This window comes from Ambystoma mexicanum, chromosome 5p (genome assembly GCF_040938575.1).
Source record: "Ambystoma mexicanum isolate Mex_15411 chromosome 5p, UKY_AmexF1_1, whole genome shotgun sequence".
Taxonomy (NCBI): Eukaryota; Metazoa; Chordata; class Amphibia; order Caudata; family Ambystomatidae; genus Ambystoma; species Ambystoma mexicanum.
This window is the reverse complement of record NC_090930.1, coordinates 133337821-133351274: the sequence shown is the minus strand read 5'-3', so window position 1 is coordinate 133351274 and position 13454 is coordinate 133337821. Positions and strand designations below refer to the sequence as shown.

Below are 13454 nucleotides of genomic sequence, written 5' to 3'. Positions count from 1 at the left end.
TTTCCGAAGCAGCACAGCTGTGGTGATTACCTGTCATAGATATGGAATACGTCGTCGGACCATCCCATCGAAAGAACGTTACCAGGTAAGAAAGTAACTTGTTCTTCTGGGGTTTGGAGGCCGTCTGAGGTACATGCAGGAGGCCAGCAGGGTAAGTAAATGGAGGGGGGTTCAAGGGGAGTGGATGTGGGGGCCTTCAAAAAGGCACAAGCAATTCCTGCTGAGAGAAGGGGGGGTACATTGTGAGGTGTGCAAAGTAGGGTCTGGGAACCCTTTGAAAGTAGAGCATCCAAGGTGGGAGAAGTGCAGGCCCAGTGAGCATGCGAGTCACAGAACTTGCAGCCGATAAAGATCACATTGTGTCAAAATGGCTTTCAGGGAACCATATAGAACCCTATAATATTAATTGGTACATTGAAGGGGCTGAGGGGGCGGTGGAGGCCTCCCAGCCAATCGGGAGGCCCAGAACAGGGTTTTTACTACATGGTAAAAAAAAAACCTCTGAGCCTCCTTGGAAGCGGTAGGCCACCATCTTTCCCGCTGGTACTAAGTTAAGTGTGCCTCCTGTGCCCACTCCCCACCCCAATTCCCACTTTACCCACCCATCCACACTTAACTTGTGTGCCTTTGCACCCCGCCAGTGCCAGGGACGCTGTTCCCGGCGCAACTCTGTCGTGGCAATAGCTGCCATGGAAAGGGAGAAGGGACTACATGCATGTAGTGCACTTCTACTTGATCATTGGGGGCCATCTTGTTTTGTAGTTTTTTTCAAGTCTAGAAATGGCAAATGCGCTGTTTCTCAACTTAAGAAAAAAACATTAGTAACCCGGTACAATGTGCCTGGATACTAATAGCAATGAACTTCTCTGGGCGGCGTCATTCGCTCTGGCTTTTAACTGGCCTGTGGCATTATCTGGCCCAGTAATGCCCCCGCCTGTCGGGGTATATTTCTTAAGCAGTCTTCCGGTTCCCATTTCGACACGCTATAGAGCAGCAGCCTAGGGAAACTGCTGCAGGCTGACTAACCCAATAGCAGCATTTTTCAACGTTCAAAAGTCAACACAAATAAAGGAAAGTACAAAACGGGGTAGGGTTCGAATAACTTGACAAAGCGATGAAGAAATTTTGTTGCGAAAAGGGGTGTGGGCAGAGGTAAAGCGGGACTGGTAGTGTACCATATTAAAATAAAAAAAACGTGCATTAATTTAAAGAAGGTTTGACTCCCAAGTGTCAACAACTGGACGAAAAAACATGAAGTGGTCCTTGCAAGAGCTGCCCTTGTATTCCTCTTCCTGAAGGTCAACACTCAGTTGAATGCAGACCCCTTAGACGTGGAACCATTCAAGAGTATTATTTTGCACGAGCCCATTGGGGTCTCCTGTCTGACAATGTGTGTTGCTGCATATTTTGCAGTGGTGCACATAGTTTGGGTCCACCGACCCTTGTAAAGGCGCGTGGCTAAGTTTCATGCAATTTACTAGTTCAGTTCTATGGCACTTCTTAATGTGGGGGAGGGGGACCTCAATATTTACAAATGTGACCTTCACTGCAACTGAAATGCGCAGCCTCGTGCTTGCAAACTTCCATTTTACTATTTTAAAGCCTAGTTCTGCGGGCACTGTCAGTTTTCAGCAACCTTCCTGTTTAGCCAAGAGGTCCGTTTTTAGTTTATTTGAATTGAGTCCAGTCTATCCTGCTATAAAATGGGATGAAAGACCCCCTACTGAGTATTTGCGTTTTTCTTAGGTGTGTTGGATTTATTACTGTTGATTATTTATAGCGTTGAACACTATAAATACATTGGCGGGATTTCTGCATGGATTTTGTTAATTGAATTTCTTGGGTATGTCACTCTAAATTTAGTCCGCATGTCGAGCCCTCAAGTTATGCCTTTAAACCTGCCTTAGTTGTGTAATGCATAATGGGTGCTACAAGGCTTGGACTGGACTGTAGGGCTAGGCCAGAATTGCAGTCCCAACGTGCTAGCTTGGACCCGCTTTGCTGGAGGGATTTCATCGTGCAGCTGGTCACCTTCCCTCGCCAGCCTCCACTCCCTCCGCCTCCACCCCATTCCGCTCCAGTCCCGAGACAAACCATGTCTGCCGATGTGAACTGCATCCTATTTAATGCCCGATCCGTAGCAAAAAACAGACACTGCATCTTTGACCTCCTCGCCTCTGACAAACCAGACCTGGTTTCCATCACCAAAACTTGGTTCTCCGACGACTTTGCCCCAATCGCCAATGTAGCCTTTCCACCTGAATACTCCCTCATCCCACTGAACCGTCCCTCTAGAGGAGGGCGGAGTAGCATTCGTCTTCAAGTCTCTCTTCCGCGCCTCAATCATCGACAACCAACCTTCCATTCCTTCCTGCAAATCTCTCCTCGTTAAACTATCCCTCTCCCCGTCGCTCTCACATAGCTTCCTAATAATCTACAGACCCCCTAACTACGATAGACAATTCGCAAACAACCTCTGCGACTCCATTGCCACCCTTCAACTGAACCATCCCAATCTCACCCTCCTTGGAGACTTCAACATATGGCTCGACATCCCCATCAACCCTATGACACACACTGGTTGACGGTTTAGACGCGATTAACCTCCAACTCCACATAAATGGCCCGACTCACTATAAAGGACACACTCTTGAAGCTGTCTTTAGCTCCAACACCCGGATTCATTTAAACCCACCCACCCCGATCATCTCGTCGGATCACTTCATTCTCTCTTTCACCATTCGCTCACCCGACCTTCTTCCCGTACTCGAATCTGAACCTCCGAATGTACGCAAATGCTGGAGAAAACTAATAGTCGTGCCGGTCCTAGCCGATGCACTCCTCCAGTCTCCACCACCTACCTGCCAACTCAATGACCAACTAACCCCTGACACCTTTGACTTGTGGCTCAACGCATCTCTGATGCGACTCACCCCCCCCCCCCCTTGCAAACCATCAACCCGCCGTGGCCCCTTCCCCAGATGGTTCACTCCTGAGTTGAAGACCACTAAACTATATAAATACCTAGAACGCAAATGGCAGAAAGACAAAACCCAGGAGAGCAGGGCCACCTTGGCCCGACGCCTCTATCAGTACAAGGCCGAAATCCGGAAAGCAAAAAAAAGCCCACTACAACGCCCGAATCTTAAACTGAAAAAATCCAAGCAAAGAACTCCACAAAATCATTTCCGAATTCACCAAACCGGCTTCCACCACGACCATCCTGACCCCCTCACAATCACTGTGTGACTCTCTCTCCCTCCACTTTTACACCACAGCTCTCGAAAGAACAAATACTCTAGCCACCAAACTAGCTCTCTTACATCCACCAGACAATACCCCCCCCCTTACCGACCAGTCCATCGGCTGTGACCACTACACAACCAACGTTCAAATCCTTTAGTCCAATATCTCCAGAGCAATTTATCAAACTTCTATCTGCCCGCAAACCATCTGGCTCTCTGATGGACCCTTGGCCAGCCACAACCCTCAAAGAAGTCTTCGCCTCCACCTGCGCATGAGAACATGCAAGATCCATCATAAATGCCTCCCTATCCTCTGGTATCTTTCCCGACCCATTCAAAACGGTTCATGTCAAACCTCTAATTAAAAAACCTTTGCTCCACCCTCTCGAGCCCAAGAACTACCGCCCCATCTCAAACACCAGATTCCATGCAAAACTCAATGACCGAACCGCCTATTCCCATCTAAATGCCTTTGTCGAAGCCAACAACCTCCTAGACCCCGCACAATCAGGTTTCAGAGCCCGTCGCGGAACTGAAACCACCCTTAAAATTACGGCAGACTCCGCGTGATGGGCCGCTCTAATCCTTCTTGACCTATCCGCCGCCTTTGACAATCAATCACTCAATCCTCCTTGACCGCCTCCACTCCCTAGGAATCCGTGGAACTGCTCTTAAATGGATAGCTTCATTCTTCAAAGATAGGTACCAAATAACGATCCTCTCCACCTATTCCTCACAAGCCCAACCAGTCTACACAGGAGTCCCACAAGGAGCATGCCTATACGCCCTCCTATTCAATCTACTTGATCACCCTCCCACCAATAATTCGTTCACGCAACATCCTGTGCTACATCTACGCTGACGACACAACTAATTCTAAAACTCCTGAACGCAAAACCCAACTCCCGACCTCACCTGGCATCCTGCTTCCTTGACATTGAACTTTGGATGTCCCAAAGCCACCTCTTGTTAAACCCCTCCAAAACGGAAATCATGGTATGTGGCAACTCAGAACTTCTTCTGCAAGCGCTACCCTGGCCTTCCGCCATGGGCAAATCACCGACCCCCTCCAACTAGGGGAAAAATCTTGGATGCAACCTTGACTCTGAGACGTTGACTTGGCGCGAGAGTGTTAGGTCAAAGTCCTGCCGCTACCACCTTAAAACCCTTGGCGCATCTTTCCATATCTCCTTTCCCAACAGACTCTCCACGGTCCAATCAATCGTTCTATCAAGACTGGACTACACAAACCCCCTATACCTCGGAATCCACGCGTACCAACTGAATAAACTCCAAAGGGCACAAAACGCGGCAGCCAAATTGCTACTTGCGCTCGGCCCAAGAGACCACATCTTCCCAACCCTTAAGACGCTGCACTGGCTTCCAGTAGCCGGAAGGATGATCTTCAAAACCTTATGCATCTCACATCGAGCTCTGCATAAAACCGGGCCTCAATAACTTCAAGACAAGCTAAAACCCTATCACCCCCCACGCACCGTAAGATCAAGCTCAGCTGGCCTCCTGATCATACCGAAGACAAACTCAGGTTAGGCAGATCAGTCTCGCCTTGGCCCGCATGCTATGGAACTGACTCCCTCCCCACATCCGCCTAACTGAGGATTTGACATCTTTCCGCAAACTACTGAAAACCTGGCTCTTCCCCTAAAAACAACCCGTACCAAACTAACCCAAAACAGACTAACAACTCCTCAACGACACCAATCCAACAAACTGCCTGATGCAAGAAATGGACAGCTGATAACCCCTAATATAAACTAGAAGGACAAACGGAATTAAACAAACTAGATCAAAGCAGTGAAATGGTTAATAAGTAAATCACACGGAAACAGTAACGAGATTTAAACTCCTGAAATGGACAGAATACATGAGGAATGAACCAAGTGAATGGCATGGATGAAATAGTTAGAATGAATGAAGCAGGTGGAACAGATGAATGCGCTGAGCGGAAGAATGCAGGAGTGGAAGAACATAACTATATAATTCGAATGAGTGTGGAAATCGAATGAATATCTAGATCGGATGAGTGTATTAAATGGATGAACAAGTTGAGCGGATGAGTGTGTAGAGCGGACGAGCATGTAGCGCAGATAAGTGCGTAAATGCAGAGAAGTGAGTAGAACGCAGGAGTACGTAAACCTGATGGATGAGCGTGTAGAACAGACTAGTATGTGGAGCGCATGAGTGTGGATAGCGAGTGAATACGGAAGCGCGGAGAATGTGTAGATCGCCGGAGCAGATGAATGTACAGACCAGGCGATTGTATGGAGTGGATTGAGTGTGTGGAGCGGATTGAGCGCGTGCGTAGAGGGGCAGGCAGGAGCGCGTGCGTAGAGGGGCAGGCAGGAGCGCGTGCATGGAGCAGACCAGAGTGTATGACCAGACGGGGGTGCATGGAGCGGATAGGAGTGCACAGAATGGACTGGAGCACATAGAATTGCATGACGTATATAGTACGGTTTGGAATACAGAGAACGTTTGAAAGAGCATATAACCCATCATATCGCACCACCACGCTTACTCTCTCCTTTACATCACCACTCAACTAGAACACAGATACTTTGACACCATTCGGTATAACTGTTCTCATACCAACATCCGCCGCTTACTCCACATCACTCTAAGTGAACACTGCTGGTTACACACCCCCCAGCCAGGCGTTCTCCTCAGGCCTAACGCAGCCACATGCGTTCTGGATAAATCCTGCCCGAACGAACACATTCTCCTGATCTCTCAACCACCACACCTACCGCTAAGAAGCAGCTATCAAACGAATATTGCATGAGCTGCACACACATCCGGTGCTCACACGCACCTTTTGACTCTCTAATCTCTCTACTGATCTGAACTTCGGTTCCCAAGGGCGTTCAACCTACCAGCGCCTTCAGACCATACCAATGGTATATAAGGCGCTATATAAATGCAAAATAACATAACATAACTTTGAAGCCGCATTTCTCGACAGATATTATTTAAAATGCACAATTTGCAAAGCGTGTTACCAAAAAACTTCCGTTGGGATACTCCTTATACGCTCCAATGACTGAGGGCTAATTTCTCATTGGTGCCTGAGCCACTTGTATGCCCCAGTCTGACAGTAGGTGAGCCCAGGGCCCACAAATGTGAGCCGTCTCATTTTTTTCAGGTCTTGGAACCGCCTCATCTTCTATTGAATTGAGAGCTCATCTGTTTATTGAGATTGTCAGAGAAACCATGTAAAAATAAGTGAGATGGGTGTTATGCCACTACATCAACATTGTTTTTTTTGGAAAAAAAAAGTGATGAAATCATTTCGAAAAACTAATCGCTTTAAAATAATCACATATTTTAAACATATTTGTGGATGACCCCTAAGCACCCCCTTCCATGTATTTGAAACCCTACTCCATCCCCACCCCCTTGAAATCCGTTTCCCCACCCCCCATATATTTTGATAATTTTTTCCGACGAAATTATTTCGAAAAAAAGTATTTCGAAAGAGCTCCTGGTGCATGAAACAATGCGAGACCGTGAAAAGAAGCAGCCAACATGCAAATCTAATATGTTCAGAAGCTCCCCCTTTGAGTGGGGGCGGGGGGATGGCATGGCATGCACGGTGGTGGGTTGATGACTTGCGCACATGAATGCTACGTCGCCTATTGCAGCAAGCTCAGCGTCGCCTGTCAAGTTTGAGCATTACCGCTACTGATACTCTGCTGTGACTTTCCATGTTGACACTTTTTACCTCCATCCACTCGTGCTGGGAATCCAGACCCTGCACGGAGTGCCTCTTCAATCGGGGTCTCCTGAAGGGCCTCCTTACAGACTCGCCCCCCCCCCCCCCCCTTCCCCGCGTCTTCTCTGTGCTGGAAGCGTTCAATGGTTTACACTGCTTGTGTGTCTCTCCCTCAGGACTTTGTATTCTACGCTCCACGGTTACGGATTAACAAGCGCATCCTGGCCCTGTGTATGGGAAACCACGAGCTGTACATGCGTCGACGCAAACCCGACACCATCGAGGTGCAGCAGATGAAGGCGCAAGCCCGGGAGGAGAAGCACCAGAAGCAGATGGAGCGGTGAGTGGCAGCAGCAGAGCCCTGCACGGGAAGCCTTCCCTGCAGCAGCAGAGCCCTGCACGGGAAGCCTTCCCTGCAGCAGCAGAGCCCTGCACGGGAAACCGCAACCTTCCCTGCAGCAGCAGAGCCCTGCAGGGGAACCCTTCCCTGCAGCAGCCTCTGGAATGTGATGTGCAAAACAGTATGGATGACACTGGGTTCCATTTGGCAAGAAGTGGGGAGGAAGGCAGGGCGAGGGGGCACCAGTCTGCCAATATTCAGAGGGTTTGGTCTACAACTCCCGTGATATAATCGCCAAGCTGGCTCGAGTTTATGGGAGTTGTAGTCTAAAACATCCGAACCGTACCAAGATGGCTCCCCTAAACTAGACCATTGTGAAATTAACAGCTTGAATCGGAAGTTTGCAAGGGTTTGCAACGAGTGCAAATTTGGTTCCTGAGACCATTCACTGGTTGGTGTGGCTGCTGGTACATTTCAATTGAATTTTCTATTCATAGCTTGTGACAAGTGATGCTCTATTCAATTAGATTGCATAGAATTGTGAAAAATGGACAAACATAACCTACACATGATTGTGGACGAGGTCCGACTACACTGCAATAACCCTGAAATGATCAAATTGGAGTGTTGTCTTTTTAAAGATGAATACTTGCAAGTTTACCTTTAAAGATTATTTTTTTTAAGTCTCAGTTTAAGTTAGTAGCAAGTTATGGGCAAAAGTTTAAATGGGCTATGTCTACCTACATGTGTTTAAGAACATTGAAGCACTTGCTTTATGGATATTGGAATTTAGTGCTCCGAGTGGCACATTGGTTTTCACCAACACTGAAAAGAATGTAAATATTTTTTTCACAAGAGTATTCCTATAATCCTGTACTTTAAATATTACTGATTCTTAGGACTATCAATTGGCCTTAAAAAAAAAATAATCACAAAGTGTGCTTGCAACTGACTAAACGAAAAGCAAGCACACGTTTAAAAGACTCAAGCCACTTGAGTTTGAATACTTATTTAGACTGGCTAACCAGTCTTAAATAGACTACGATTATACAGAACAATATATAGTTGAGGTGCATGAATTCTTCACAGAATCTCACTAGATGGTAGATCGGAGATGATGGAGGAGATGGAGTAGTTCCCAAAAGGCATATGTGCAGGTTGCAAATGTAATAGTGCTCATGCTTTCATTATCCAACACTTAAATTTTTGTTACTGCAATTGTTACTTTACATTTTTGTACTTGTATCATTGAGATTTCGGACCATAAAGGTCTGCTACCTGTGGCTCCCCAGATGTTTTGACTGTGACTATCCTAATGCCACTGTGCGGAGTCGATCCAATGGGAGTTGTAGTCTCAAACATCTGTTGAGCTAATGGCGCTTCTTTGAGAGGTATGCAATGTGCTCTTCCAATTCACGGGCCCATCGCCTCTGTAGTTGTGAATCTGCTTATGAGTGGAGGCTCTGAACATGATTTGGTCTCTGTTCTCAGGGCACTTCTGGAGAACGAGAAGAAGAAGCGGGAGATGGCGGAGAAGGAGAAAGAAAAGATCGAGCAGGAGAAGGAGGAGCTGATGGAGCGACTGAGACAGATCGAGGATCAGACCAAGAAAGCACAGCAAGGTCATTTTCCTTTGACTTGTACTTAGATCTTGTAACTGCTCGTGATTGTACCCGATGATCAAAGCTGAAATGTGAACCAGAGCTGTTTTTTTGCATTTTGAAATTGTTCTCTCAGACATGGGCACACCCAATTCCAAAGTTAATCAAAAATGGAAGTCGTATGACCGACAGTCAAGTGTATTTAATGAAAAATAGAATGTACTTTAACAATCCAGTACATATTCAATTGGTGTTTTACTAAACTATTGAGTACAAAATAATCTCACACTGTCAAACAGTACATATAATGACCGGTACATAGACATGGTGCCTGGGAGTTTGACTGTGTGGCCAACAGTTTCGCCCATGATCAGGCTTTCTCAAGGCTAATGTGTCAAATGTAATTCAATTATCATTTCTCATAAGTTTCTTTGATAAAAAGGTTAGATTGCTCAGTCACGAAGTTATATAAAGCAGAAATTAAATATTCATAAGAACTGCTCTCAAAGGAAATGTAATGAATGCCTAATTGGGCCCTTTTTCAGTTGAAAAGTGCAAGTTTTCACTGCACATCACTTGAATAGTAATGTGCAGTATCCTGTGTGCATTCAGTCTCATGATCAGTTAATTGTATGCCTAGCTTTTTGTTCAAATGAGTTGTAGTTGCCATAGTGCAACTTTTTGCAGAGTTAATAATCTTTAGGTCGGCAAATTTAGCATGCTGCTCCTGCATGCCGTACTGGCCCTCTCTACATTTTGCTATGCACTGGCATCTTTGTGTTTGTGTTTTTTTTAATTTTTGTCCTCTGCAGTTGGTTAATGCTAGCACGTCCTGTTTTTCAAGACACTCTTGTGGGTGTCTAATTCGGTTATCTTACCCACAGACCCTGTCCCCTGGCTTGACTGAGCACCCACTGCGTGAAGTCTCTGTCCGTGCACACCACCCTTCCACTTTGGAGTTTGTTCCAGTGCATGCACGATACCGTCGAACCCCTTTTAGTGAGGGCTTTTGCATGTTGCTTCAAGAGTGAGTGGGGTATGGTACTATTTGCGACACCATAGTTGGCATGGGCCAACCATGGCACATTATTCACTTGACTACCCCTAGGAGGAAGGGGCATTGCTGCTCAGTCGAAGCACTTCCAGAAAGAGAGAGGATCTAGGAATGAAACCGCCTGTTGAACCACCGCTGCTAAAGGATGTCTCCGGTTCTATCAAGGGAAGGTTCCTTCAGGTTACTACCGTTTTTATTTTTTTCTCCCTCATTCCCACAAATTGGATCCACCCAAGAATGTGGGTTGCACCAGTTTAGCTTGCACTATTGCCTCTAAACTATCCATCCAGCTCTCTCCATGTTCTCCAAATTAGTTTGAATGTGTCCCTCGTGAAGACCGCAACACCTGGATCATCCTTTTTATGAAGAGGACAACAGTGGAAGCTTCCTTCAAAAGCCTGCTGATGAAACAAGCTGTACCAGGACTCCTCACCATGACCTTTTCCTGGGCGATGGAGAAGTCAAAGGACGAAGCACAGTCTGCACCAGCCCAAATAGAAATCCATGGTATTGCAATTGTGTCGCACTCAGACCTCAGATTTGTGGTCTGACTTCGTGTTACGAAATCCAACCAAAATGCATTTACACAAGCACTCATGACATCAGAAACCCCCCGCTTCCCCCCAAGAAACCTCTTTACCCATCTCAAGTGAGTGCCATGGTCCTCGATAGGCTGCCCCCCTCACATCAAACGTAGTGCTGGAAAAGAACAATGGCTTCGCTTAAGACCGCTGGCTGACGAAGCGCAAGGGTAGTACACTCAAGCATTGTTAGATTTCTTCATGAAGACACAGATTGCATCTAATGCCGCATGCCCTCTTGCAGATACAAGGATCAGGACAAAGAAACCTCATTGACAGACCCACAATTGAGACCTCCACCTTGGAACCCGTACTAATTTATAAGGCCACTCAGGCTAACGATAGTTACAATACCGCCCTCACAATTGCCTCCCTATACCAATTTGTGTGGTATCCGCTAACCGCACAGCTGCACCACAGGAGTGTTGGCAGTTCGTTCCTCTGGTTTAGCTGCTTCCCTAGTGGACAGTCAGTTATATTTTCCCATCCATGTGGTGAAGGATGCCACTGTTAACCTGTCATAAGTCAAAGTTACAAGGTTTGAACAGCCAGCAGTCGGGACCATCAGCAGTTTTCTGACTGGGACTGTGGACATTCCGCATTGAGCACCTTGTGGAAACTGCAGTATCTTCCCCGGTATCCCACAAAGCCAATCAGATCTTCCACTAGAAGGGCTGGTCTTTCTAACTATTGCCATATTTGTAAAAATGAGTTGTGGCTGTTAAAGTGGAGAGTTGTGATTGTGTCCTACAGCAGGCTCAATGTGGCGTCCATGTTGTCCTTTCGTGTAGATCATGAGACATTGGCAGCATGGGGGTTAGGGGGGTAATGATGATTTAGAGCCTTAAGCTTGCTGCAGGTTTTTTGTTGTTGCAATGATCAGTCTTCGGAATTGCAATATAATGGAGAAGGGTGCCTTGCATTGTGTTGTTGTACATCAATGCTATGTATGCATTTAGGAGCTTAGATTTGGGATTTTGACCTTTTTTGTGTGTACAATGTGTCAAATCGAAGGTACTCATCCCATCTCCCTAAGGGGGAGCCTACCCCTTAGAAACTAAGGAGGTGAGCCCACTTTGCAAGTCCCTTTCCTAAGGGTTTGGGTATAGGGCACATGGACTCCCGTTCCTGTGAGGAACTCCCTAATCCACACAGTTTAGTAGCATATATGTGATTAATTGCTACAGAGACTATACCTGTTTGGCTGAAGGCAAGGCTGGAACCTACCAGCATGAAGGAGATTGAGTTCATGCATAATTAACTGGGATGAAAGGAGGAAGTTAGAGGAGCAGAGACTAATCCTATTCCAGGGAAGCTCCCTGGCATGAGCACACGAGGCGGACCAGAGAACAGTCGCGGAGACCGCGGCTTAGAAGAGCGGCTGAATCCCTGAGTGAGACACTGGACTCTGCATATTCAACAACGGGAGAACCATTGTACTGCAGGAAAGCAGAGTCCTGCTGCAGGAGGTGGCGAGACCATGGGCCTCATTACGAGTCCGGCTGTAGCCATGCCGGAAAAACCGGCAGGCTGCCGCCACACCCGAAATACCATTCTGCCTCAGTGATTGCCGGAATCACTGGGGCATTACAACCCCAGTGACCCGGTAATTCCGGCGGCGAAATTCCGTAAATACCCATTACCATGGAGTCCCATAGGACTCGATGGGGACAATGGAAACACCGGTTCCGTCTGACAGAGCCGGTGTTTCTATTTCCACCTGCAGGTGGGGGGTGTTACTCCCGCCAGGTCAGACCTGGTGGGAGTGACACCTCCCGCCAGCAGAACTCTGAATCAGCCGGTCCAGAAACGGTGGCAGCGGATTTACCGCCACCATTGTTTCAGGACCGGCAGGGTTGTAATGAGGCCCCATGTCTCTACCGTGGTGGGTAGGGTGCCCAACCAAACACCCCAAGACTATCCGAAAAGGTAACTGGAAGCATGATCAACTTCCAAGCTGTAAAGCCTTTGTACGGCGCAAGGGAAGCCGAGAACGGGAGATCAACAAGCATGCAGAACGAAAGTCATTGGCAACACGAGCAGCTTCCCAATTGCCCACTCTGCATACAGCAGAAGGACCGCCAGAGACCAGGGCTTCATGAAGAGAAGGCAGGAGAAACCCAGTACCGGAGAAGAGCACTGGAGAAGTAGGTTGTCGCCGAGGAACATGGAAGACTAGAAGAGGAACACTCCCCAGTACTCATGAAGAGTTACTTAATATAAGCCTATGTAACTGGAACTGTATAAGGTTGAGAAGGAGGGAATGGATTATTCCAGGATGGGAAATCTATGAAGGTTCCAAACTGGAACCTAATAACAAAGGGAAAATACTATATGAGCAACAAGCTGCAAAGATATGAAATGACAGTCTGGTAAGTTTGTCAAGTACCGAAAAGTGGCGCTATAATCCATAAATGGGGAAATATCAACTGGGCAGAAACATTCAACAAGTGAGAAAGTATCTCAAAGGTTTATTTAATTGGTTGGCATAAATACTGCGCTAAATAGAATCTCAAATACAAGAATGTTGTAGAGGAATTACAAGAGTTCATACAAGAAATAAACGATTACTGGAGATTCTGCCAGATAAATAACCAGAATAAAGACACTGATATGAAGAAGCCGTTGGAAAATACTAACTAGTATAGTAGGAGAATCCAGTCCATCTCCTGAAGCTGTTTACGTTTAGTTTCTTAGTGATATGGTCAGGGTAGAACTAGATTTGGATGGAGGATTTTTCTTCCTTTGGGACTTCCTGACGACAGACACATTTTTAGTTCCTTTGGGTGGGAAGGGAATCTCCTTTAGAATAGGGAAAGCTAGGCCGTTCATTGAAATAAAAGTAATTTGGAAATGTCCTCCAAGAGTCAGATTCCTTCTTCCGACCCACCACAACACCC

General features: G+C 46.7%; 1 protein-coding gene across 3 annotated transcripts in view; it reads left to right on the top strand.

Annotated features, from left to right (window-relative positions):
• MSN (moesin) overlaps positions 1-13454 on the top strand; it is a 278033-nt gene that overhangs the window by 250998 nt on the left and 13581 nt on the right. For all 3 annotated transcript variants that reach the window (XM_069612528.1, XM_069612527.1, XM_069612529.1), the window contains exons 8-9: positions 7155-7318; positions 8810-8940. In XM_069612528.1, the coding sequence (XP_069468629.1) occupies positions 7155-7318; positions 8810-8940 (295 nt within the window). The remainder of the gene's footprint in view (positions 1-7154; positions 7319-8809; positions 8941-13454) is intronic.